The sequence below is a fragment of the Dama dama genome, chromosome 20 (genome assembly GCF_033118175.1).
Source record: "Dama dama isolate Ldn47 chromosome 20, ASM3311817v1, whole genome shotgun sequence".
Classification (NCBI taxonomy): Eukaryota; Metazoa; Chordata; class Mammalia; order Artiodactyla; family Cervidae; genus Dama; species Dama dama.
In genome coordinates, this window is record NC_083700.1 from 98108225 (window position 1) to 98135644 (window position 27420).

At 46.1% G+C, this 27420-nt stretch overlaps 1 protein-coding gene and 1 long non-coding RNA gene across 5 annotated transcripts in view; one reads left to right on the top strand and one right to left on the bottom strand.

Annotated features, from left to right (window-relative positions):
• Positions 1-27072, top strand: part of LOC133041451 (uncharacterized) — a 36016-nt gene extending 8944 nt beyond the window's left edge. The window contains exons 4-7 of the long non-coding RNA XR_009689242.1: positions 7534-8436; positions 14383-16101; positions 23926-24283; positions 26473-27072. This is a non-coding gene — a long non-coding RNA (uncharacterized LOC133041451). The remainder of the gene's footprint in view (positions 1-7533; positions 8437-14382; positions 16102-23925; positions 24284-26472) is intronic.
• On the bottom strand, positions 40-18839 carry KIF2C (kinesin family member 2C). Of its 4 annotated transcripts, XM_061122093.1 has the most exons (21): positions 18660-18839; positions 17720-17814; positions 14776-14877; positions 14551-14599; positions 11453-11575; positions 10367-10489; positions 9718-9818; positions 8982-9077; positions 8345-8399; positions 8073-8235; positions 6586-6676; positions 6263-6326; positions 6094-6185; positions 5198-5340; positions 4143-4347; positions 3911-4021; positions 3021-3088; positions 2584-2689; positions 2380-2493; positions 802-925; positions 40-694 (listed from the first exon to the last, which is right to left on the bottom strand). In XM_061122093.1, the coding sequence occupies exons 1-21, from the start codon at positions 18721-18723 to the stop codon at positions 612-614; spliced, it is 2172 nt and encodes a 723-aa protein (XP_060978076.1). In that variant the 5' UTR covers positions 18724-18839; the 3' UTR covers positions 40-611. The 4 variants fall into 4 exon arrangements, with proteins under 4 accessions (XP_060978076.1, XP_060978077.1, XP_060978078.1 ...); XM_061122094.1 differs by lacking the exon at positions 10367-10489; XM_061122095.1 differs by lacking the exons at positions 14551-14599; positions 14776-14877 and having other exon boundaries at positions 18660-18797.
• Positions 27073-27420: the final 348 nt, after the last annotated feature.

Here is a 27420-nt window from a genome sequence, read left to right on the forward strand (position 1 = left end):
GAGTCCCAGAAGGCTCTTCCCACACACCACTCAACAGGCTGATTTTTTTCTCTTTATTATTAGACATAATGTATAAACACATAAAACAGAAGGGATCCTCATTGGCCTAAAAAACCAGCAGGGAAGGAAGAGGCCCCGGGAAACTTTTTTTTTTTTTAAAGTACAAGATACATTAGTGGCTGGACCAAGGGTGTGGAAGGCAGGCCAGGGCCAGCAGAGCTGAACTATAGGCTCCTTCTCTCCCCACAGAGCCAGGGCAGCCCCAGGGAGCTCTCCCCCAGCAGCTAGTTCACACGGGCAGATTGCTGCCTAGAGGAAAACTCTACGACCGAGAGCCTTCCCCTCTTGGAGAGAAGGGCAGTGCACAGGGTAACTAAAAGCTCATTCCTTCCATCCTTTTTCCCTTCGTGGCTGCGAGTGAGGAAAAGGAAAGCTGTGTCCTATGCACACTGGCTGACCCCTCCCAGCTGACCTGGGCCCAGATGCGCCCATACTTGGCATTTACCAAAGCCTGTCCCAGCTCAGACCCACCAAGTGCCCAGAGTTCGCTGAGGAGGGGAGGGGAGGGGAGAGGCTGGGTATGACACCAAACAGATCTTTATTTGCAGTCGTCACTGGGGCCGTTTCTTGCTGCTTATTTGTTTGCTGGCCTGCTCTTCTAGCTGCATGGCCAGGCGCAAGGCCTTGATGACATCTGGAAGGCAGGGGTGGTACACTTGAAGTCAGCAGGTCTCTCAGAGACCCTGTTCCCTCAGGCAGAGCCACCATCACCCAGAGGCCCCACCCTCCGGCTGCACCCACCTCGCAGGGCTGAGAAGTGCTTCGCTTGCTGGGCCAGGGCACAGTCTGCTTTATTCACAAAGGTCTCCAGGTCGTAGTCTGGTTGCTCAGCCATCTCGGAGAGCTCCAGCCAGTCTGGCCCTTGCTGCAGCAACACAAGATGGACCTTGTCAGGTCAATAATGACCAAACCAATTTAGCAAATCATCCCCAGGGCTCTACCATCTGTAATGCAGATGGCTGTTCCTCTAGCCATGGCCCTGACCCTGCCTCCTGACCTTCCCCCCATAACTCTCAGCTTGAATCTGTCCTTCCCCCACATGCCAAAAACTTGTCCCTGTCCCTGAGGTCAAATGCATATCTTGATGCCCAAGCCAGAAATCTGAGCAAAAATTCTTTCACCCTGCTTGTCCCCCAATCCTAAAAATTGCACCCCTGAAATGGTTCTTAAATCTCATGCCTTCCTGTCAGTCCCACGACCATGGTCACAGCTAGTCTAGGCACCAATGTCTCTCCTGAACTCTAACAGTCTCCTAACTGCTGTTAACTCTAAGCGTTTCTACTCATGCTCTCCCCAGGTCCTGAAGCCAGGCTCTCCACTGTGGCCACAGTAAGGCACCTAAAGCTCTCAAGTCACCAAGTCACCACTCTGCTTAGTCCCTTCAAAGGCATTCACTGCCCTCATAACCAAGTCCAGGCCTTTGGTGTGAACCATAATGTCCTTTAGCATCAGGTCCTGGCTGACCTGTTCACAGCCTTGATCTCCCTCCCTCACCTGCTCACACCTTTTGCTATGGCCAGAGTGAACCTATTGCTCTTCCTGAAAGTACCACGCCCTTTCAAACATTTGGACCCCGAGCACTTGAGGGAGGGAGGACACGTGTAGACACTTACCCTGCATGTTCCCTTCTCAGATCTAAGTGCCCCGAGCTGCCCCCTCTGCTCCACACTCGGAGTGCCCTATTGTTAGGATGCCCTTCAAGCCTTTCCCCAACTTGTGCTTCCACAGTAGGGATCACGGCAGTGGTAGCATCACCTACTAAAGGCTGACCACATGCTGGGGAAGGCTGAGTGTTTAACAACATATCACTTAATCCTTAGATGTAACCATCTTGTCTTGACCATTTTGGAGATGAAGAATTTGGAGCCCAGTGAGCCTCAACGACTTTCACGAGGAAACTGGCTTATAAATAGAAGAGTTGGGATTGATCAAGTCTTTCTTTAGGCCTGTTATCCATACTTCATGATTTTGGCCCTTGGTCTCAGCACAGGAGCTGGTGGTATATAGAAAGTATTCACCAACATTCATGAACAGACGAGACCTGGCTACCCTCCAAACCCTCAGTTGGGAGCACAGGAGAGAGAGACTAGCTCCAGCCAGGAAGATGGGGGAAAGCCTATGTGTGCCAGGCTGGAGAAGGAGGTGTGGTAATCAGCTGCCCTATAACAGCAGCTGAATAACTAACTGGAGAATTAAGAAATGTTGATCTAGAAGGCTGCCTCTTGCCACCCCAGCCAGAAGACTAAGGAGGTGTATGTGTGCATGTAAAGCCCAGGTCACATTCAAAGAATGACGCTGAGCCCAGGGCCAGCTCTCCACCTGTATGATCTCCTTGAGCTCTTCCATGGCCCTTTCTTCCAGCTCCCTGATCTGAGTCATGGCTTCATTGAAGCTGGACATCTGGGAAGACAGTTCGTCCTCTTCCTTGGAGAACTAAGGGGGCAAAAGGAGACACATAACAGTGTGGCCCAGTCTCCATCTCAGCTGACCATGTTCCCTGCTTGCCTGGCCCACCTCCCTTACATTGCCTGCACTCAGGGCCCCGTTGGAGCTGGCTTCCATCTCTTCTGTTTCCATCTGAATTGGCTGCTCCCCACTGGGTCCACTGTGGGGGCTCAGCTCCTTGACCCTGAGAAAACAAGAAGGTCACAGCTCCCACAGCAGCCGCTTTGGCACTCACAAGTGTGCAGCACCACTCAGATTTCGAGACTTCAAGGAGATGGAATGGTGGCTTTGCTTTGACCTAGAAGGATTCTTATTCACTGCTCCCCACCAGAGCCTGAAGGGGATGAGAAAAAAAACCTTGTAGCATCATATATGGGCTCCCGGGCCTCAGACTTAGCGAGTCACAGAAGAGGAGACAATAGGCAAAGTCCCCAGAGCCCCCTCCCCACTCTCATCACTACCATTCCCTCCCCAACCCTGCCCCTTCCCATCCCACCTGGCATAGGTACCAGTACCTGTCTGCATATCTTAGTGTATTTAAAGTATATTCACAGGAGCTTATGCCTGGTGAGATCATGGCGATCTGCAAAAGAAGAAATGGGCAGTTAATGGTCAAGGATCCCAGGGTAAGGGTGCTCTTGGAGAGGCTGCCAGGAATTGGGGGTAGAGCTCATTAAATACTCACTGTGTGCCAGGCAACTTGCCCCATGGGCCCTGCAAACTAAGGTTCTTTATGTTTTATTTATTTATTTTTAACTAAGGTTCTTTAAAGATCAGTCCCCTGTTTTTGCTGGTGTATCTGATTACTCCTGCTTCTTTACTTTTTTACTGACCCATTCCTCTCACCAAGGTCACAATGCAAGGCCCTGTGATTACTTTTGGAAACTTTAGTTCACCTGGGCTCAGAGATACTGCCTTAGGGAGAGGGGTTTAGAGCTTAGTCAGCAATTCCCACCTTCCTCAGCAGGAGGAGAGAGGATATTCCCTGGCGAGGAAGGTGGGCAGATCTGAGCTAGAAAGCATTATGGATAAAATAAGGGGACAGAAAGTCACTCAAGGCTGAGGCCCTCTCCAATTTCCTAGGCTGGGAGTCAATGACCCCTGAGGGAAGTCACAGAGGGACGAGGACTGCCTCTCCTGCTTCCCCAAAGGTCCTCCTCTTGAATCCTGTAGCCCCCTTTTCATCAGGTATGGGAGGAACGACCTCCCCGACCCAAGAGGTGCACAGACACACAGTAAAGGGAGAAGATCCTTTCCTCCCTGCTTGTGTAGGCAAAGAGGACCCTGCTGCCCAAAAGCAGGGGGTGAAGCCCAGTTAAATTAGAGCCTGGAAACCCAGCTAGTCAAGAATACAGAGCCTCTTGCCCAGGGACAGGACTGCACCACTCCAAAGGACCCAACTCACCATGCAGGTCCTTGAGTTCTCACCAATAAAGGAGTCCCTCAACACCTGTGTCAGCTTGCTCTCGCGGAATGGGGTGTGGGCCTTGTTCTGTCCCAGGGCCCTGATGCATTCCTGGGGGACAGCAGGGGAAGCTGAGGTCCCCTCCTTCCTTTCAAGATGCCCTCTCCCTCCTACCCTCTCCTCCCAGCAGCCCTCCAGGGCCACCCGCTCCCCTGCAGCTGGGCCTGGCTACCTTCAGAGCCAGGAGACTCTTGTTGATTTCTGCACCCTCCATGCGGGTCTGCCGGTCGGCACTGGAAGTGTCTGCGCCTCGCTCGTTCCCTGCCAGATCCACCAAAGAGAACTTGCCATGCACTCTCCCTTTGGTTCGAAGAAGAATCTGGAAGCAGGCGTGGGAGCGGGAAGAGTTGGAGTTGGCAAATGTCTGCCCAGAGGTCCTGTGGCAAAGGAGGACAAAGAAGGGCTATGAGCTCCTGAGGGGGCGGTCACCAGCCACCATGGCACCTGAGGCTCCAAGGCTCAGTTCTCCAGAAGGAGAGGGAGACGGGCCAGGACTCTTAGACATTCTGTGTCATCCTGTCCCACTTCCGTCTTTCCTTCCCTGGGCAGCAGCCCTCCTCCCTCCAGCCACTCTGGGCATGGCTAACCCTGGCAGCCAAAGTACTGAATTCTATGTGAAGGCCTTGGTCAGAGCCTGGGCCATAGGCCGTGGGGAAGCATGAGTTACCTCTGCTGCAGGGCACATAGGGAAGGAGGGACTGTCATGACCCACTTGCTAAACTCGAGGGCCCTGGCGAGGTAGCCCCTCCCTGGTCCTCCATAAACTGCGCAGCACCCACTGCACCACGCCGAGGGCCCTAGGGAGGCAACCCATCCGTAAACTGCACAGCACCCGCTGCACCACGCTGAGGGCCCTGGTAGAACACTTTCCTCCGTCTACACAGGAGCTTTGGCCCCATCACTTCCAGCTAGAGCATACCCAGAGCTTCTGTCCCCCACCACAGAGACAGGGAACAGCAAGGAGAAACTCAGAGAAGTCGGGAAGCATGCCTCTGGATAAGTCTGGTGATAAAGCCTGCCCTGGTCAGATTCAAGATGATTTAACTCGCCCCTGACAAGTCTTACCCTGGGTCATTGGCCCCATTGAGACCACTTAAGGCAGAGGCCTTCAGAGCCCTCACCAAGCTGGGGGAAGCGGTGCTCTGTGGAAACAGCAAAGGGCTCAGTGCTCATCTATCGTCTGACCCGGCATTAGAAGGTGGCCCCTTCCTCCGGCCAAACTCTGACCTGCAGGCACTGCCTATGTCGATCATCTTGATGACGTCGTCAGCACAGCTCACCAGGCGCTCCTGCAGCCCCACCACCTGCACCTGCTGCTTGCCGTCCTCCAGCACGCGCAGCTTGGCCTTCTTATTGAGCAGGTCGAACAGCTGTGCCAGGCAGGGGAACAAGGTCAAGGCCGTCAGGCACCAGGCACCCACCGATCCCTCCCTGCTTCAGAGCCTGTCGCAGCTTAGACAATGACTGGGAACAGGAAAGGTGGGAGAGGCTACACTGGATGATAGATGAGCAGCGAGCAGTTCACCTGGGAGCTGAACTGGGCTACCTCAGTTTGATGTGACCCTCCTTCTTTACTAGCTGTGTGACCTGGGAACGTACTTAGCCACCCAGCCTGGTTTCTCATCTGTGCAATAGCGACAGTAAGAGGTGATACTTCCTAGTAGGGTTGTGGTGATGAGCTGAAGACAAGTTAAGTGCTTAGAATAGTGCTCAGTACCTAGTAACATGTTACTAAGCCACATTAGCCATTATCTAGACCCGCCTCGGGGAAGGTGACTCTGCAAAAGCGTAGAGAGATACATAGAAATATAGAGAGGGTATGACTATGAGAATGAATGTGTGCGATCAGGATAAGATTTAAGAGGGAGGTGCATGGAGGGAGGACAGGGCACACATAAGCAAACCTCCCATCTGACAGGAAGCCCTGAGGTGTGTTCCTGCTTACTTGTTGAGCGTGCCTCCCATCCCACCATTGGATGAAAACCTCCCACACATTTGGGCAAAGTGGCCCAAAGGCATGACAACACACAGGGTGTTTGTCTTCTACAATTTCTAGCCAACCTCAAGATTTTAGAAACTTCAGGGGCCCCAGCAGCATAAACAGAGGGCTCCCTGCCAGCTACCTTCCCATTATAGATTTCGAAGAATGTCACATAGACTTCCAGGTCCAGCCTCCGGTATCTGGGCTGATTCTTCAGGAGGAAGACGTCCCGGGCTGTGGGGAGAACCTGGATTAAGTAAGCAACCTGCCCTTCTGTGCCCAGCCCTGCTGGGGCAGAACTTACTACTTACAGGCCATCGCATAGATCCCTTTGGATGCATTCTGGGCTTTTCCATAGAGGTCTCCACCCATCGTCTGCAAAGGGAAGGGAGAGGAGACTGTGCCTTGGCCTAGGCCAGAGCATTACTGGCTCCACCACCACCGTGGGCCATACTGCAGCCAGGAGGGGATCTGGACCTGCTAAGGCCCTTCCCTGCCCCTGCACAGCAAGAGCATCTGGAGGTAGGGCATCTGCACCGAGGGGACCTTCTGCAAGAAACTCATTGTCCTTATTTTCAGAGGCTCAGAGGTGCACTAAGGGCAGGATCACTCTCTGCCAGGCTTGAATACTCACATGAGTCTTGCCACTTCCCGTCTGGCCATACGCAAAACAGGTTGCCTTTCCGCCTTCAAAGATTGTTTGTACCAGTGGCCTTGCTGTGAACCTAAGAGAAAGGATGGGAAGCATGCATATCTCTGCTTAAATGTGCTTCCCAGAATGTGGTTCTGCTACCCTTCAAAGCAGGATTCCTGGGGGCTTCCTTCCAAGCAAAGTGGTCCCACCTGACCCCAGCCCCACTTACAAATCTAAAATTCTCCTAGCCACCTGGGGAGGGCTGGACCAACTGGCCAGGAGCAGGCTGGTCCATACTCTAACTGAGCCACCAGCATCTCCTCTACCCTGGAGACACAGAGGGAAGCTTGAGCTTAGCAGCCCACTTCCAGCATATGATACACTACAAAGATCAAAGAAACTCTTTATAGTAAAAGCCTAAAATATTTTAGGCTTTGTGGGCCACATAGGTCTCTTCCATATATATACATACATAAGTATACATATATATACATTTTTAAAATTTATTTATTTGGCTGCACTAGGTCTTAGTTGTGGCAAGTGGAATCTTTAGTTGCAGCTTAGTGCAGCATGTGGGATCTAGTTCCCTGACCAGGGATCAAACCTGGGCCCCCTGCATTGTGAGCTCAGATCTTAGCAACTGGACTACCAGGGAAGTCTGAAATATATAGATATATATATTTAATGATTCTTTGAAAACACAAAATCCACTCTTAATTTGAGAGCCATATAAAAAGGGGTTGCAAGCCAACTTTCACCCATGAGCTACAGTTTATCACCCTCTAGTCTAGAGCAGCGCTGTCCAATAGAACTTTCTGAGGATGGATACTGGAAATGATCTCTATCTGTATTGTCCAATAATAGCCACTGCCACACATGTCTACTGAGCACTTGAAATGTGGCTCGTGTAACTAAAAAACTGAATTTTTTTTTTACTGCATTATACAGCACGTGGGAATCTTAGTTCTCCAATCAGGGATTGAACCCATGCCCCTGCAGTGGAGGTACAGATTTTTAACCACTGGACCACCAGAGAAGCCCCTGAAGAACTGAATTTTTAATTTTATTTAACTTTTATTTAAACAGTCACACGAAGTTAGTGGGAGCTGTACTGGGCCAAGCAGCTCTAGTTTGCTGAGTCTGCTAAGCCCAGTGGGTAATGGGTGGCTGTACAGGACACAGACACAGGAAGAACCCGAGGCCTGCCCAGCCCAGTCTCAAATAGGGCAGTGGGAATACTTCACTTCTGTCTACTCAAGCATGGGCCACTAAAGCTGAAACATAGGATGTGACAGCCCCAACAGGGCCTTCCTCGTGCTAGAAGCCAGAGCCAGCTCTGCGTCATGGTCCATCCAAAGAAGACACAAGAGGAAGCCAGGAAGGGATTCAGAGTCGGCATGCCTGAGAGTGCAAGTGTTGCCACAATGTCCCACATTGGAAAAAGGAAAGTGTCAGGAGGAAGGGGGAAACAGAGGCAAGGGACTAACCTGTAGACGACTTCATTTGAAGTTGTTTCATCAAATGCGAAGTCAAAGCAGAATGCTTGGTTCTCCAGATACTTTGTTAAGTCCACTTTTAACTTGGGCTCATGGACCAAGAGGACACACTTGCTAGGAACGGAAATCACATCAATTTCTTTCTTGGCCAACTCTGCAGAAGGACAGTATTTCAGGGGATGCTCCCTGGACACGGGGGACCCTCAGTCTGAAGCCTCATTCTGACTGAACTTACCTTGAGGCTAAGGTAAGATGGAGCTTACCTTGTTTATTCAGTGGGCGTTTCCTAACACAGACACATATCCTGTGCTCTTCGATCTTCAGGAGGAGGAGAGAAGACAACCGTCAACAAAAGGTCAGTGCAATATTGAAAGAAAGCTTGTCCAGAACCCCTCCCTTACTAATCATGTCTGGCCCAGTCAGGGGCCGAGACCTAACACTGGGACCCACTGTGCTCATAGTTACTCTAGAGCACAAGAAGGTGGCTCTGAATTTTCTTCTCAGTCTTATCACTCTGCTGCCTATAGGAGGTTTCAGCACACTTTCATGATTAGTGGTAAGAATCTAGCCAATCTATTGAAGCAGAGAGGATGGGAGCTGGAAGGGGGTTTATAAAGATCAGAGTCTCCCATCTAGCCCTTGCTAGCTCCAGCCCACCAAAGGGTATTTAAAAACCCCTTGAGGGTGAGTGACGATTCCTGTACGCTGTCATTCCTTTAAGAGATGTTTCTGTCTCTCAGTTATATGCCTACTCAGGAAAAGAATCTTTTTATATATATTAAAAAATGAATCACTTTGCTGTATACCTGAAACTAACACGATATTGAAATCAACTATATTTTTTAAAAAATTGTATGCCTACTCAGGAAAGAGAGATAGAAGCCCCTTGGGATTACTTACTGGATCAGCTGCAGTAAGCGGGTGACATTCCAAAGTAGCTCGAAATTCTTTAATCATGCGGGCAAATTCCCAGTTTGGAAAGCTGTTGTCATACTCCTGTTTGGGGTAAGATTGAAGAAGGACTGACTGCCAAGGTGTAAGTGTTTGCAGGCCTCAGTGCTAGGCAGTGGCAACAACAGCCCTTCCTATGCACACAGCCCCTTCAGGGCTGACAAAACCCCCACATGATCTCATTGCCCTTGACTCTGGCTCTGGGCAGAGAATCCAGGCACAAAGTTTTGGGAACAGAGATTGCCAGGGGGGCCTAGGCATGCTGTAACCACTCTAGGAAGCGGGGCAAGAGCCACTGTCCCATGTCTTAGGAGACCAGCAGGCTGGGATTCTCCTGTGCCATTAACCCTACCAAAGGGAGATAATCCAAACTGGAACCCCACTGTGGCACCCCAAATATGCACAACTAGGAGGTCAGGGGAAGCAGGAAATTGCCATTGCACTGTGTGATGGGCGTGCCCACTGGATAACAAGTAGGAAATATTCATCATCTGAAGGCCTTCAGAAAAATATCTGAATTATTTGTTCTCTGAATCCTGACGAGAAACTGGTTAAAATTCTTGGTTATCAGAACTAGAGCCTCAGAAATGCTGGGACTGAACCGTTATCTATCTCTGTTGCTGGCAAGGTTGCAGTTAAGGATGTCTGTCCAAAAACCCTTGCCCACGCTTCCCAAGAAAGGTACCTGAGCTCGCTTTATTCTCATTTCAGAGTTCTGGGCTCTCTTCTCTTCTCGCTTGTTCTTCATTTTTTCCATTTCCTTCACAATACATGATTTCCTCCGAACTAGTGGAAGAGAAAAAAGAGGAAGCCCTCTCTTTTACCTATCTAGGCCAGCCTGCTCTTCTCTGGCTGTTGTGTGGAGTCTTGGGCCTTTCTCATGGCTAGACCTTCTCTAGACCCTTGCTCTTACATCACCACATGCAAAGAGAGGAAGCACCAGCTATGACTCTTGGGATGACCAAGCTGACAAGAAACTTGCTAATATGAGCATTCCAGGTCTAACCCAAGTTCTCTCTATGCCTCTGTGGCCTTTTTCTCAGCAATCAGTAGAGATGAGATCGTCCCTGTTTGGTGGTCACTCTGGGCTGTTGTTTAGGTGTTGACCAAGACTTTAGCTGTGACAACACCTCAGTTACATCAGAGAGCTTCTGCCAGCTGGCAGTGAGTGATAGGGTCACCTGTTGTGAAAGATTGATTCCGTGGCCACAGGGCAACATGTCCCTATGTGACAGACATGGTTTGAACTCAGGTACCAAGCAGGCCAGGTTGGGACAGGCCGTAACTCCTATCCTGCACTGGAAGCAGGGTACCAGACAGCTCAGTGTCTCTACCTGACTTCACAGAGTTTGCAGAAGAGCTGTCTCGGATGGAGTGGACTTGCTCTTCCACCTCCTTGCTGACCATCGTCAATGGTATTTCACCCACTGCAGGGCAGGAGGGCCTAGAGGGGCCGGCTGTAGGGGAACAAGAGTCATTGGAGAAGCAGGCAGGCAGACGGCAGCTGTGTTCATCTGAGCCCTAGAGGGTCACAGGCCAGGAGGATGGCTACTGACTGCCAGCTCAGCAAGGGCTCAGGATCTACTGTGTAAGCAGAGCTCAGGCTTTTCCCTTCATTTCAATCCACACTTTGAACCCAGTAAGCCCCGCCAAGGGTTGGCTCCTGGTGTCAAGAAATCTTAAAGGTTATGTGAGTTGTTCAGTATGCACTTCACTATGAAAGGAAAAGCCTCTAAAGGTCTGACCTCTTTAGGCTTGACCAAGGAAGGGTTCTTAGGCCAGGCCAGGCCTTTCAGCTCATTTGGGAAAAATTTCTGACTTCAGAACCCAAGTGGTTAACAGGAGCAAGGACTGAAAACCAGGAAAATGGGAACCTGGTTCAACCTAGAAAGGTACAACCAGAGAGGTACAACCCACAGCAACTTCCCATATCTGGCCATGACCCTTTTGTTTACCTTGACTTTAAATCACTTAATTTACTAATAATTAGTACAAATTGACAATTAAAAATGTTTTTAAAATCCCATTTATATAAAATCCAAAAAAAGAGAAAGTTAATTTATGTGATCCAAATCAGGACATAGATACCATTGGGGCTTAGGAATTGGGAGGGGGCCTGAAGGGGACTTTTGGAGTGCTGGTAATGCTGTTTGATGTAGGTGTCAGTTATATGAGTCTGTTTACTTTGTGAACTATATAGTCAGTGACAGGTTTACTTTCCTGTATGTATATATATTATGTTTAAATAAAGTTTAAAGAGTAAAGTGAAAGGATTTTCAGGTAGGGGAGCAGTGGTGCAGGCGCATACGGTATAAAAGCCAGGGAGCACTGGAATCCTAGGGTGTTCTGAAACAGGCTCAGGGCCATGTGTGAAGCGCTGCTCTAGGGCCTCAAACAGGGAGAATAGATTCATTACTCACTGGAAACTGAAAACTGTTTGCGGGAATTTGCAGATGCAGGCAGCTCCACCTCCATATCATTCTCCTGAGTGGTGATTCGAACCTCTGAGACAGTGGACATGCGAGTAGAGCGGCCTCGGAGACCTGAAGGACCAAGGGCCGCGGTCAGTCAGTGCATCGTGATCGGAGAGCAAAAGAGAGGGGCGGTTGAGGGTAACCCTTCAAGATTCTATACAGGGTGAGATGGGTCCTGACACCTGGAAAGGAGCCCACCAACTTCCCATTCCTTCCATCCAAAGAAAGAAAGGCCAAGTACCAGTGACCCTAAAACTAATTTGTTACATTCTGCAGTCTGAGAGCTCCTGAGGGCTCCCACAAGAGCATCTGTCTGGAGTAAATGGAAGGACCTACAGACAATCTGAGATCATTTCTGGAGACACAGACCTAATCCCAGAAAAAAAGCATTTTAATCTTAGCAGCAGCACCTACCACTCTACAGTCTTCCCAAACATCCAGAGGTAAATACCAGTATTCCCAACTGATAAAAGGGGACATTAAGGCATAGAGAAATTAAGCAATTTGCCCAGTGTCACTCAATTAGTAAGTGTCAGAGTCAAGATGTGAACCCAAGACTGCCAGATTTCATGATCAGGGCTTTTTCCACTGCTCCAAGATGCTTTACAGAGCCAGACCTGGGCCACATCGTCAGAAGCCATGGAACCAGCAACTCATTTTTCTAGAATCTTAAAAGAATGCTTAACTGACAGAAACAATTTAACTGAGTTTATACAATTAAGTTGTTTAAACAAGTTTAATTCTTGTCAATTTCTACTCATCTATATTGCTTCCCTTCATAAGAAATAATGTACCTATAAAATAAAAGTAGTAAATTTGGAATTAAAACACTAGTGTCATATAAAAGAGCATGAATTATTATAATATTCCTGTTTCTCAAAAGATCTGTGATCTTGTGTTTCACTTCTACTGTTCAATGTCATTCATTCAATAATGAATCATTATTTTTTCCTATTAAAAAGAGCGGTAGGGGTCCAGTGGTTAGGACTCCGTGCTCTCACTGCCGAGGGTCCAGGTTCAATCCCTGGTTAGGGAACTAAGATCCCATGAGCCAGATGGCATAGTCAGAAAAAAAAGGAGCAGTGGCAATATCCTTTTGGGACATGCATGTGGAGAGAGACCACTGCCACCCATATTTCTCCTGGAGGCCACTGGAGTATACAGCCAGCAAGAGAGGGACAGCATTACACTACTCATGCCTAGCTCAAGCTCAAAACCATCCCACCTGAATGCAAACTAGTACAGCCGCTATGGAAAACAGTGTGGAGATTTCTTAAAAAACTGGAAATAGAACTGCCATATGACCCAGCAATCCCACTTCTGGGCATACACACTGAGGAAACCAGATCTGAAAGAGACACGTGCACCCCAATGTTCATCGCAGCACTGTTTATAATAGCCAGGACATGGAAGCAACCTAGATGCCCATCAGCAGATGAATGGATAAGGAAGCTGTGGTACATATACACCATGGAATATTACTCAGCCGTTAAAAAGAATTCATTTGAACCAGTCCTAATGAGATGGATGAAGCTGGAGCCCCTTATACAGAGTGAAGTAAGCCAGAAAGATAAAGAACATTACAGCATACTAACACATATATATGGAATTTAGAAAGATGGTAATGATAACCCTATATGCAAAACAGAAAAAGAGACACAGAAATACAGAAGAGACTTTTGAACTCTGTGGGAGAATGTGAGGGTGGGATATTTCAAAAGAACAGCATGTATACTATCTATGGTGAAACAGATCACCAGCCCAGGTGGGATACATGAGACAAGTGCTCCAGCCTGGTGCACTGGGAGGACCCAGGGGAATCGGGTGGAGAGGGAGGTGGGAGGGGGGATCGGGATGGGGAATACGTGTAAATCCATGGCTGATTCATATCAATGTATGACAAAACCCACTGAAATGTTGTGAAGTGATTGGCCTCCAACTAATAAAAAAAAAAAAAAAAAAAAACCATCCCACCTTTCACCTTGGGCCCCTGGGAAACCTGAAGCTCCAGTCATGTAGTCTCTGGGCCCAGGGTGGCTGGATTATGTTGAGATAGTGATAACCCCCTGACTGGGACAGGTTGTGCAGGCTGTGAAGTATAGCTGGCTCTGGGTTATAAACTGGATTATTTGGGCAGCTTGTGCATATAGGCACCCGTCACAGCCTACCGTAGTTAAAGTAGATTTATGCTGATTCCTGCAGAGAAAGCCTAACTTTCTCCTGGAGTTCAAAGCACTGCTATTATTTGTCCAATCCCACCCTACCCCCAGCCAGATCACCACAGCACTACCAATTCTACCTCTAAATGGCCCTGACCTAGCTTTTCTGACAGCCTATTCACCACCTCACTCCAAGGCATGTCATTTCCCCAGAGAGGGAAAACAAGTCCAGAATTGGGTTGATTACTGCTCTGGATTCCACAGGAAAGGCTTCCACGCCAGCTGGCAAATTTCCCAAATGCACTAGATCCAAAGAGACTGGTCTAAGCTGTAGGTTGAATGGTTGAATTCTTTCTTTTTTTTTAACTGCTTAAGAGGTAGGACTGACATGAAAACAGCTGGAAGTATTTTCTGTGTACAACTTGATGGATTTGGAGGTAAGTATACACCCATAAAACCATCATCATAATCAATGCTATAAATCTACTCACCACCTCCAAAGTTTCCTCCTGTACCCCTCGTTTTATACTTTGTTTTCTCCTTTTGTAGTAAATCACTCAACATAAGATCTACCCTCATAGTAAATTTCCAAGTATACAATACACTCATTGATCATGGGCCCTATGATATACATTAAATCTCCAGAACTTCTTTATCTTGCCTAACTGAAACTTTGTACCCTTTGACCAACACCTCTCCATTTCTTCCTCCCTGAAGGTTGGATTCTTCCTCACAGAAAGAGGCGTGGAAGACAGGGCAGGACTCAGCCTACACAGTAGCAGTCTTCTAAACTGGAACCGTGAGTCTACTCACAGCTTCCTGAGACCCAAGAACATCATTTCTGGCACAAACCCCATGACAGTGAGCCAGTAGAAATCCATTTACCTTCCTTTGGAGCAGGAATTTTGGAGCTGACTGATCTGCGCTTTTGTTTCTGAAAAACAGAACAAACCACCACAACATATGGGTCTTATCAGCTCTCAAGGGCCTATCCTGGGCCCATGTGCTGTGCTGAAGTACTAAGCAGACCCAGAAAACAAACCAGCAAAGACCCAAACAAGCCGAGTGCATCCTCTGGGGCATGGCTGTAGTCAGATGACTGGCAGCTACCTGAACCGTTACATTCTCCTGCAGGGGAAGATTGTCCTTCGGGTGTAAAGGAAGAAGCTGTAAGAGTTCTGGGTTTATTGCAGCCACATCATCAAAATCTACCTGCAAGGAGAAAGTAAAAGTTTCTGTGAACAACATAGCTTGTTCAATTCAATTGCATTTCTGCAATCAAGGCTACCCCTAAATTTATATTTTATAAACTTTAAGTTTCACCAAGTACTAACAGCTATAAACAAATATTTATTCCCTGATCGTGTTTTACCATCTAGATGGATATTGGTTTCTGACTTCCAAGCCAATGGTAGATGTTAGTGATGAGAATGAGGTGAGGAGGAAGGCAGACTGGCAGGCAAACAGTCAGACAGTACACAGTAGATCTTGACCACTTGGCTCCCTACTGCTCTGTGGGGCAGTGGTGTCCTGCTGGGCACAGCCCCTGAACACCTCTTGCTGCCTGCCACCAAGGGGGAAACAATTCTAACTGTCCCACTGATAGTCAAATGGAGGGCCCTTCAGGATCTTATGGGCGGGGACAAGTTCCCAAGAGCTGTTATATAGTCCTAAATCTACCTACATTTTCTACTGGGCCCAGAAACTTCTTCCCCAGTCACAGCATCCTACTCATGCCTTCCCTACTTCCTGTGCATACCTGCAATGAGGTCACAATTCCAGGTTTACATCACCAGAGTCCTGAAACCCTCTAGGGACAACTCAGGCTTCGTCAGCATATTTCAGCGCAGATTCAAACACACCAAAATAGTATCAACTTGATTATTTGTGTTTCACATTTGTGATAAAATGTGAAAGAGCTGCAGCATGTACTCCAGGGTGAGAATTTCACTTCCTACATATGCAACTTTTATGTATTAACAGCTTCTTCAAACACTTATTAGGCATGAGTAAGGCAGCAGGGGGAAGGTATTCAAAAGTGAACTAAGACATGTATTGGACTTCCCTAGAGGTCCCATGGTTGGACAGCTGGGAAGATTTCACATCCTGGGGGGCAACTGAGCCCGTGTGCTACAGCTACTGGATTCAAGCTCTAGAGTCGTAAGTACTGAGCCCATGCTCTGCATTAAGAGAAGCCACTGCAATGAGAAGCCCACGCACTACAACTAGAGAGTTGCCCCAACTCACTTCAACTAGTGAAAGCCCACATGCAGCAACGAAGACCCAGTGCAACCAAAAAATAAAAAAGACATGCATTGCCCTTGCCTTCAGTGAGCTCATATTGGAGTGGGGGAGAGAAGCCATCTGCACAAAGGGCTGGAAACCCAAGCAGCACGGGACACACAAGGAAGACAGAACGATCAAGTGCAAAAGCTGGTGAGTACTTCAGTAGCCACACTTCTATTCACCTTTCTTGGACAGCTACAAACCCTTACTACTACCCCTCCACCCCAATTCCAATCCCTAAACTACAGAGAGCATAAACAATGCAGGAGACCAGAGTTCTGACATTAACTGATTCTCATGTTAATGATTCATGAAGGGATAAGAGTGTGGAGGCAGCGAGGCACTGGGCAGGGTCACAGGGTAGGGAACTGCCCCACTTGTCCCTGGCACAGGATACTCTGGGAGGAGTCTATGGTAAGAAGGGCAAAAGTTGATTGGGATCAGATCTTGAAAAGGCTTTGAATGCCTCACTAAGAAGGTTGAACTTTATTCCACAGGCAACGTTTGAGCTGGAGTTAAGACGCAATAAGAATTGTATTTCTAAACAAACAACAAAAACAAGTCACAAGGAACTGCTAATAGATGGTTGAAAGGGATTTTAGGAACCTCTTGATTCAAGGACAGATGATATAAAGAATTCAGTTCTTCTATTTCTCAAATATACCACCTAAATAAACATGTACCTACCATAAGGCACCATGCTAAGCAAGCACTTTACATGTGTTATCTCATTAAGCTTCACGGAAGCGGGTCCAGGTTTGTCTTATTCACCTCTGTATCCCCAACAGCAAACACACTGGCTGGCATTTTGGAACCAGTACAGAAGGATTTGTTGAATAAGTCCTCAAACAACCCTATGAGTAGATATTATTATCATCCTCATTTCATAAATGAAGAAGCTGAATTTCTAATAGGAGCAGAAATGTGCTTGAGAACACATTAAGCAGTGGCAGGGCCAGATTCTAGAATCCAGGTTTTCGTACTCAGCCTGGTGAGCTCTTCACTACACCACATGCCTCTAAAACATAAATGTCTTAGGCATATCCCTCCTTCTCAAAATCCTTCCAAGGCTCCCACTGTCTGCAGAATAAGATCTTAAACATCTTAGTGCCAGAGACAAAGGCCTTCTAGTCTCCCTTTTCAGTCTTTTTGCTGCTGCCAAGCATACTAAGCCTTCCTCTGTGCCTGGAGTCAGTTTCTTTACCAGTCCCCATGAGGGCCACCTCACTGTTTCTTTGGCCCCACTCCCACAAGCTCATCTTCAGTGAGTTCCCATCTCTGAGCTGCTCTAGCATTATTCTGTCTGTGAATGAAGTGAAGTTGTTCAGTCCTGTCCGACTCTTTGCGACCCCATGGACTGTAACCTACCAGGCTCCTCTGTCCATGGAATTTTCCAGGCAAGAGTACTGGAGTGGGTTGCCATTTCCTTGACTTCTATTATTGGGTGTTTCAGAAACATACTTTTGTCTCCCCAAAGAGATTATCAATTTTACTCTCCAAATCAGTATCATAGGTAGTGTGCACTCAGAAGCTAGCTTGGTTGAGTAAGGTTTTAGAAGTCTGTGCAGTTTGCTTTCTACAAACACACCAGAAACTGTTGATTGCTTCAATTTAGAACAAGGCTGCCTTACAAAAAGTCCCAAAGCATTCAAAGAGGACCACATTTAAGATTGGAGAGGACAAGTCAGCATCGAAAACAAGGCTGACACAAGTTCCATTTCTACATATGTCTTTTTAATTGTGGTAGAGGCACACTCATAGAACCCACCTCTTTGCCCTTTGTATCTCCTCCTTCTTTCCATTCCACTGAAACGCAGGATTTCTCCAAGTTCACAGTGCTTATACTGGCACTGTGAATTATGCCTACAGTATGAAAAAGCCAGAGTTACCTATCTTTTTCACTTTTAGGATCCCAGAGACTCAAATGTTAAGTTGACCTCAAGGAAGGGACAGTTGACTTTCTAACCCCAGCAGACAAACCTCTTGGCACCCCACCCTTGGAATATCCCTCAGTGACCTAGGCAGGGAACAGTTCTTAAAACTGAGCTGCAGAGGATAAGGGCTCACCCCCACTCAAAAGAGAGACTACAGCGTGGTGAAGGTATGTTTGGGCAGGGGAGTCTCTCTAGTGCTTAGGTGAGTCATTCTGCAACACAGCACTGAGGCTCTAGTGCCCTCAGGTTTCCCTATCTCACTCCTGACCTTTATGTCTGACCATTCTAATGATACTGGTATCATTAGACCTGTCATAGTTGAGATACCTGCTGAACTGAAAAGGAGAGGACAGAACTGCAAGCTCCTGAATGAAGAGCAGGGATCTCATCATTTGTCCCATTACCCTGAATCTGGTGTCTGACATATTCTAAGTGCTCAATGTTAATGGGAGAGTAGGGGGTCAGAGAGCCGAGGTCCCTGCAAGAGCAGAGCAGTTTCAGGGGAGAACTTTGGAGGGGAAGGGAATCCTGACTTCCCGGAGAGGTCCAGTGACACGGGGGCTCCGCCCACTCCTGGAGGACGGAAAGGAGACGCATGGCCAGTGCAGAGGCCCCTGGCCGTTGGCAGGGAAGACTGACCGCCAGTGAGGAGACCTAGACCAGGGGTGTGGGGGGATCCCCAATAGTGATTCAGGGCCTGCCATTTGGGGAGGGGCGGTAATTTCAGTCGTCTCAGCCCACGGGTCCCTTTGGTCTAAGGTCCCCGCCCCTCACCATTACTGCGCTGGATCTTGATGGTGAGACCAGGAAACAGGCGAGCCTGAAGCGACGAGTCCATGGGCAGGCAGGAGCTCCGGTGAGGGACACGCGAAAGGCCAGAAAACCACAACTCTGGTAATCCTAACGCCGCGTAAACCGCCGAAGTTTAAATCCCGCGCGCCAGCGTCCCGAAACGTCATCACGCTGTCGCCGGTCTCCCTTCCGCCAATCAGCGGCGTTCTGCGGAACCTTTTGGGAAACGTAGTCTCCGGGACGCCTTCCGGCGTCTGGAACCGCCCACTCGTCTGGCCAGACCGCTGAACGCAGGGCCTGTTGGGAGCTTTGGTAACCCGCGCTACGGGAGGTCTCTTTTTCTCTGAGTTCAACCAGCGGCTTTGCTGCTGGGGTCCTTTAAACTCAGAAACCTCAGAGTGATGTGAGAGAGGGAGGGTTCTGAGGTCCTATAGTCATGGATTCGAACCTCAACTTCATTAGTTGCCTACTTCAGTGACCTCATACAAGTTAACAAACTTTCCCTCTTCGGGCGATGGGGAGCATGTTTGCTCCCTTGTGATATTATTGCTGAGTTCCGATAATGGGGGACTCCGTTTGGAGTGCGTGGAAGACCAGGTTCACTAGGTTTTTATCGAGTGTTTTATCACGTGCTAAGCGCTGGAAATAGTAATTGTGAACAGGACACATAGTTCTTGCTCTCAACCTAATATTTCTAATGCGAACAGGGAACAAAAAGAAGTAAATTACAAGTAAGTTATGAAGTGTGGTAAGTGCTCTGAGGGAAACAAATTGGAATACAGAAAAATGGAGGAACCTCATTAGGTAAAATGGCCAGGGGAGAAATCTTTGAAGTGATAACCTGAGTTGAGAGAACAAGAAGGAATGTCAAAATGAAGGGTCTTAAAGAAAGAAGCCAGCGTGGCTGGAAGGCAATAGGTGAGTGGGAGAGGAGTGAGATCAATTTAGCATCTTGTATCCCATACTAATAATTTTGACTTTTATCCTCATGAGAAATCACTGAAGAATTTTGAGCAGAGGAGTGACATGATGTGAGTTACATTTGATTTTGTTTATTGGGCTTGCTCTGTTTGGAGAACTAATTTGAAGGTGGCAAGACTGGAAGTGAGGTGACCATTTAGTAGGCAAGAGATTATGCTGGCATAGCCTGTGGTTGTAATACTGGAAATGTAGCCAAGAGAATGGATTAAAGGTGTACCTTATTGGAGAGGTAGAGTGAATGGATTTTGCTGATGGGGTTTGTGAAAAGATTTCAGTCTTAAATGAAACAGAAGGATATGAAATGGAGAATCTCACACATCCACCCTCCACAGAATGGAACTTAGAGACTAATTTCCCATAATTGCCTGGCTTACAGAAAAAAACACTTCCTGATCAAGGGAACAGCCACCAAAAATTACTCTCCATTGTCAAGCCAATGAACTTAATACTTTGGGGCTCTGGGCAGTATTTCTCCTCTTTGTTCTCCTGGCCCATAAATACAACTCACCCAAACCCTCAGTGGACTTGCTTATATATTGCTACAGCATGTGTTTCTCAAATTGCAAATTAGTTTCTGATAATTTGAGCTTGCCTTGGTTTACCTCTAGGTGGACAGGTTGGATGTGCCGGTGAAAGAGAAAGGATAATGGTGATTGACTGCTGGTTTCTGGCTAGAATAGCTGGGTAGGTGGTGGACCATTTCCTAAAATAGGGGTTATAAAGGAAACAGTTTGGGGAGTTAGGTAAAAAGTTTTACTGTAGTCATGTTGAGTCTGAGATATGAAGACTTCAGAGTGGATGTGTCAGTGAGCAGTTGGATAGGCAAGTTAGGAGCTCAGGGAGAGATCCAGGCCAGAGATAGAGATTTGGCATTTTAGGTAGATATATTCAGAGTCCTGGGACTAAATACAATCTAGAGAGAGAATATAGATGGAGATGAGAGGAACCATCACAGAGCCACAGAGCATGCCAACATCTTGAGGGAGGGCAAAGGAGGAAGAGCAAAGGAATGAGATGAGGGTGGTTTGAAGGGATGAGGAAAACCAGGGAGTAGCAAGCAGAGGAAGAAGTGTTGGAGAAAGTAACTCTGGAGAGCTGCAGTGAGGACAGGCAAGATGAGGACTTGGAAATATCCATAATTTGCTAGCACCTACGTCATTGGGTTAGGGGAATGTGCTCAGATAGCTAGACTGGGCCTTGGAGGTGACAATCACTCATACAGTCAACAGATGCTAACTGAGCACCTACTATGTGCCAGGGTAAATATGAAACCAACAGTCTGCACCGTTTCACCATTATTATCCTCATTTAACAGAGGGGTGAAGTGAGGCTCAGAGAGGGGAGGTGACTCACCAAGGTTGTTAGGTGAGATGGTGGGATTTGAATCTGGGCAGCCAGGCTTTCAAACCTCCACATTCAAATCACTGCAGATGGTGACTGCAGCCATGAAACTAAAAGATGCTTGCCCCTTGAAAGAAAAGCTATGACAAAAAAAAAAAAAGCTATGACAAACCTAAGACAACGGATTAAAAAGCAGAGATGTCACTTTGCTGACAAAGGTCTGTCTAGTCAAAGCTGTGGTTTTTCCAGTAGTCATGTATGGATGTGACAGTTGGGCCATAAAGAAGGCTGAGTGCTGAAGAATTGATGCTTTTGCATTGTGGTGCTGGAGAAGACTCTTGAGAGTCCCTTGGACTGCAAGGAGATCCAACCAGTCAATCCTAAAAGAAATCAGTCCTGAATATTGACTGGAAGGACTGATGCTGAAGCTGAAACTCCAATACTTTGGCCACCTGATGCGAAGAACTGACTCATTGGAAAAGACCCTGATGCTGGGAAAAATTGAGGACAGGAGGAGAAGGGGACAACAGAGGGTGAGATGGTTGGATGGCATCACCGACTCAATGGACATGAGTTTGAGCAAACTCCGCTAGATAGTGAAAGACAGGGAAGCCTGGTGTGCTGCAGTTCATGGGGTTGCAAAGAGTCGGACACAACTGAGCAGCTGAACAACAACAACAAAGTCATTGGTGACTTCGAGCAGTCTTGGTGAAGCGCTGAGAATGAAAATCAGACTAGAGAGACAAGTTGGATATTATTTAGGGATATATACATATGCAATAAACGAATAAAGGTATGCTTAGGAATGACAAACACTAAGGTTCAGGAGAGCAGCTGCCTCTGGAAGAGAGTAAAATGATTGGACAGGGGTACTTCAATAAAATAGAAATTTTGTTGTTTTTACATGAATCACGAGTATGCATGGTATTCATTGTGTTTTCTGTGCCTTCTGAATTAGGAAAGCAATGTAAATTTAGACCCACCCCCACCTTTTTTTCTTTTCCACTTGTTGGTCCAGGTAGTTGCAAACTTTCTTGCTGCTTCCCACGGCTTTGGGGCACATGGGTTTTGCAGGGGCCCTTATTTCCTGTTCTCCAACCTTGTGTAGACCTAGTGAATTCTCCTGATCTTGCATGGGTGATAAAATTCTAGCCCTCATAACTTGTTTCTGATTCCAATACTCTCCTGTTACAGGAACCTGAAATCAAGGAATTAATATTGAGTGATTCAAAATCAATAAAAACTGCAACAAATGCTGAGTTTTCAAAGTCAAGAATTCCTTTTGTGCCAGAAATGAGGAGAGTAATCTGAGCAACAAGGGGAACTGACCAAGGAGAGTCCCATGGTATGAGAATAATGAAACCTCTAGAACTTTAGGAAACACCAAGCCATTAAATTGGAGATGCTTACATATGCCAGGGTCTCCAACATATTACCACAGACATACCACCACTATAGAAAAAGAAACCCTCCCTTAAACTGGTAATAGAACAATTGGAGTCTATAAAACTGGTATCCATGCCTGCATGCTAAGTCGCTGTAGTTGTGTCTGACTCTTTGTGACCTTATGGACTGTAGCCCGACAAGCTACTCTGTCCATGGCAAGAATACAGGAGTGGGTTAGCATGCCCTCCTCCAGGGGAATCTTCCCAACTCAGGGATTGAACCCATGTCTCTCATGTCTCCTGCATTGGCAGGCGGGTTCTTTAACACTAGTGCCACCTGGGAAGCCCATAAAATTGTTATGCTTAACATAAAAAAAAAAAATCATTGTGAAAGGATAGAGCAATGTGTAAAAAAAGAACAGATACATGAAAAAAAAAAAAAAAAACACCTGGAAAAGTTTTTAAAATACAGCCACTGAAATAAATAAACCTTTGGAACAGTATGTACTGCAGTTTCCAATTAGTGATTCAGTGATCCCAATTAGTGATTCAGTGGATGCTAGGTAAAAGATTACTGAGTACAGGATGTTTGTCTGGTGCCAGAGCATTGCTCCACAGATTATTTGCATTAACATTTTGCAAAGGGAAAGCATACCTTTACATGGAGAAATGTGACAGTGACCATTATAAGCAAAGGATCAAACAATGTCATCAATAGTGCAGTTCAGTTCAGTTTAGTCGCTCAGTCATGTCTGACTCTTTGCCACCCCAGGGACTGCAGCACGCCAGGCCTCCCTGTCCATCACCAACTCCCGGAGCTTGCTCAAACTCATGTCCATCGAGTCGGTGATGCCATCCAGCCATCTCATCCTCTATCGTCCCCTTCTCCTCCTGCCTTCAATCTTTCCCAGCATCAGGGTCACTTCCAATGAGTCAGTTCTTCACATCAGGTGGCCAAAGTATTGGAGTTTCAGCTTCAGCATCAATCCTTTCAATGAATATTCAGGGATGATTTCCTTTAGGATTGACTGGTTTGATCTCCTTGCAGTCCAAGGGACTCTCAAGAGTCTTCTCCAACATCACAGTTCAAAAGCGTCAATTCTTCGGCACTCAGCTTTATGGTCTAACTCTTACAACCATACATGACTACTGGAAAAAGTATAGCTTTGACTAGATGAACCTTTGTTGGCAAAGTAATGTCTCTGCTTTTTAATATGCTGTCTAGGTTGGTTATAGCTTTTCTTTCAAGGAGCAGGTGTCTTTTAATTTCATGGCTGCAGTCACCACCTGTAGTGATTTTGAAGCCCCAAAAAGTGCAGTCTGTCACTGTTTTCATTGTTTCCCCATGTATTTGCCATGAAGTAATAGGACCGGATGCCATGATCTTAGTTTATTGAATGCTGATTTTTAAGCTAGCTTTTTCACTCTCCTCTTTCACCTTCATCAAGAGACTTTTTAGTTCTTCTTTACTTTCTGCCATAAGGGTGGTATAATTTGCATATCGGAGTTATTGATATTTCTCCCTGCAATCTTGATTCCAGCTTGTGCTTCATCCAGTCCCTTGGACTGCAAGGAGATCAAACCAGTCAATCCTAAAGGAAATCAGCCCTGAATATTCATTGGAAGGACTGATGTTGAAGCTGAAACTCCAATACTTTGGCCACCTGATGTGAAGAACTGACTCATTGGAAGTGACCCTGATGCTGGGAAAGATTGAAGGCAGGAGGAGAAGGGGACGATAGAGGATGAGATGGCTGGATGGCATCACCGACTCGATGGACATGAGTTTGAGCAAGCTCCGGGAGCTGGTGATGGACAGGGAAGCCTGGAGTGCTACAGTCCCTGGCGTGGCAAAGAGTCAGACATGACTGAACTGAACTGACTGATTGTTAACTTAAGGTAAGAACAAATAAGATGAAGAATCAGTTGGAACTATTGGGAATGAAAAGTTTAATAATTGAAACCCATACATGGATTGAATAGCAGAATAGTTACAGCCAAAACGAAATGATGAGCAATAAGATCAGGGTGATGATTCATCCAAAAGGCATTAGGAAGGGATAAAGAAAACAAGAAAGATAGAAAACAAATGAGCTCATTGTCTGTGACATACATTGTTGGTGGTAATCCCACAGTCATTCCCAGCCCCCTTCTCCCTTACTCATCTCCACATTGGAGATTGAAAAAGAAGGGACTGCAATGAGGATCCTTTCCTTGTTATATCTCCTCCCCTTTTTAACTTGCCTTGTATGTGGATGTTTGTCTGGAGCTGTGACAGCTTTCTTGTGATCATGATGTAGGTTGCTAGTCATCAGTTCAAAAAAATGCATCATACTCAGGGCAACCAAGTAGGAAGGCAGGAAGAGCCCAAGAAGGTTCTTGGTGGCTGAACAGTTGAACTAATACCAGCAACCACCTACCAATCAGATTCCTTGCTGTGCAAATACAAAACAAAGCAAAACGAAACTCCACTTGTTTGTTTATGCCACCATTGTTCGTGTTTTCTTTAATCAGCAACTGAAAACATACCTAACTAAAATATTCCTAACTGATGCCTTGTTCAATAATTTGGAAAAGGATTACGAAGTTGAGATTCAAAGAAATAAGAGAGGGGAAACATTAGAAATCAGTGAAAAAGAAATTTTAAAAAGTATTTTGAAAAGCTAATTGTGGACTTCCCTGGTGGTCCAGGGGTTAAGAATCCACCTGCCAATGCAGGGGACACAGGTTTGATCCCTGGTCTGGGAAGATTCCACATGCCTCAGGGCAACTAAATCCATGGGTCACACTAGAGAAAATCCGTGCACAGCAACCAAGACCCAGCAAAGCCAAATAAAACAGCAGGGTGATACTGGACAGGAAAACTGAACTTCAGGATACTGGTTACTTGTGTAACCAGAGAGGCAGGGGATGGGATTGGAGAGGAGTGGTCAGGGAATAATGCTAATAGAACAAGTCAGGTTCTGTTTCTTAATTTTTGTTGGGGATATTTAGCTTATTATTATTATGCTCCAAGAATACAAGTTTAATATACTCTTTTATGTATCAAACACTTCATAATTTAAAAATAGAAAAAATAGATTTTAAAAATGGGGCACTTTCTGATTCCAGGAAAATAAAAAGTTATATATGTAAGAAAGGTAATCACAGAAGTCTGCTTGGGTTAGCTCAAACAGTATTGAATATTGAAATATAATCACATGAGGATGATGGGCATGGGGATGAGGGGGTGTGAGGGAGAAAACAACCTCATTTAGCATGATGCTAAATGTCAAAAACAAGACAAAATGCCTAAAATGTAATGGCTTGTGCTGAACCCCAAACCGAGACTTAATTACAGTTTGGGCTGTCCCAGAACTGGAATGTTAAACCAGTCAATCAGGAATTGCCTGATCAGCATTAGTAAGGTTATCTGCCCAATAGACCCCTGCCCTCCCCTAAAGGAAAGAAACCTTACCACAACCAACCCAATTTTTGACCTAGTACAACTTCCTTGTTCCTGCTCCCTTCTGCCTATAAAAATCTTTCATCTTTTTTTTTTTTTTTAAGTCTTTCATCTTGTACAGCTCCTCCAAACTTATTACTATTAACTACTTTGGACAGTGCTCAATTCATGAATCATTGAAAAAAACCAATAAGATCATTAAAATTTACTCAGTTGAATTTTGTCTTTTAATATAAATCAAGAAGTTATGTTTAAAATTAGTGACTTAACCAACAAGGACCTACCATATGGCACAGGAGACTATGCTCAATATTTTGTAATAACCTATAAGGGAAAATAATCTGAAAAAGAATGTATATTTATAACTGAGGCACTGCTGTACGCCTGAAACTAATACAATGTTGTAAATCAACATTTATATGTCAATAAAAATGGTTTTAAATTTTTTAAAAATAAAAAATAAATACAATTAGTGATCTAAGAGGCAATAGTATAGTCGTTATTCTGAAACACAGGCCTATATCCAGCAGAAGAAATAGCTGAGAGTTGACAATAGTTGCTTCTGATAACAGAAATGGGTATGAGGTGGGATGCAGAGAAAAAGTAACAGGTTTTTTGTTTTTTTTTTTTAAATGCTATTTAGCACTATCTGCCTTCTGCTTTGAATATTACTTATGGTGGTGGTGAGGAGACATTTACTGCTTCTGGAGATGTTGACAGAGCCTATGAAGGGACAAGTCAAGGTGTTCCAGTTTTGGACTTCTGAGAAGAAATTCAGCTCCCATTCAGCACCGCACCAAGCCTTGTTGGGGCCAGTGTGAGAAAGCAGGAGAGACTCTGTCTTGAAGCCTGTCATCCATGTTAAAGACAGGATGTGAACTGGGCCTGAACACTGCCCAAGAGTTAGGAAACTGTTGCTAGTGAAAACCAGGTCTCCTGGAGACTTCCCTCCCTGCAGATGAGAACGGAGATTGTAGTTGAGGTCAGGCAGCCCCTGTTAGATTAACCATGGAGACATCCCTGCTTGATGTATAATCATTGTTCCCACTCTTTAAACCTTAATTGTTTGTTCTCCTAGCACCTACTTGTTGTAAAACTCAATCATATACAACAAAGAGGTTGCTAACATGTAACCACTCATGTAGTAGGGGGTATAAAACTGGGCCTCTCAGAAACATCAGGGTCCTTGTTGGGAACTGATTGCCCTTGGACCCACTGGTGTAATAAACTCTTCTCCACTGTCTTGAGTGTCCTCCGAGGTGTTTTGCGACTCCAGATTCCACAACACCCTTACTCCACTCTCTTCCACTGCTTGTATCATGATTACAGCATTTGTGTCTTTCTGGGCACACAAATAATTTCCCCTAGACTGTGTGGTCTTTTTTTTCTTTTTAAGTTTTATTGAAGTATAGTTGATTTGCAATGTGTTAATTTCTGCTGTACAGGATAGTGACTCAGGTTTATATGTATATATATGTATGTATGTACATATATGTATATGTATGTTCATATTCTTTTTCATTGTGGTTTATCACAGGATATTGAATACAACTCCCTGGCTATACAGTAGGACCTTGTTGTTTATTGGATT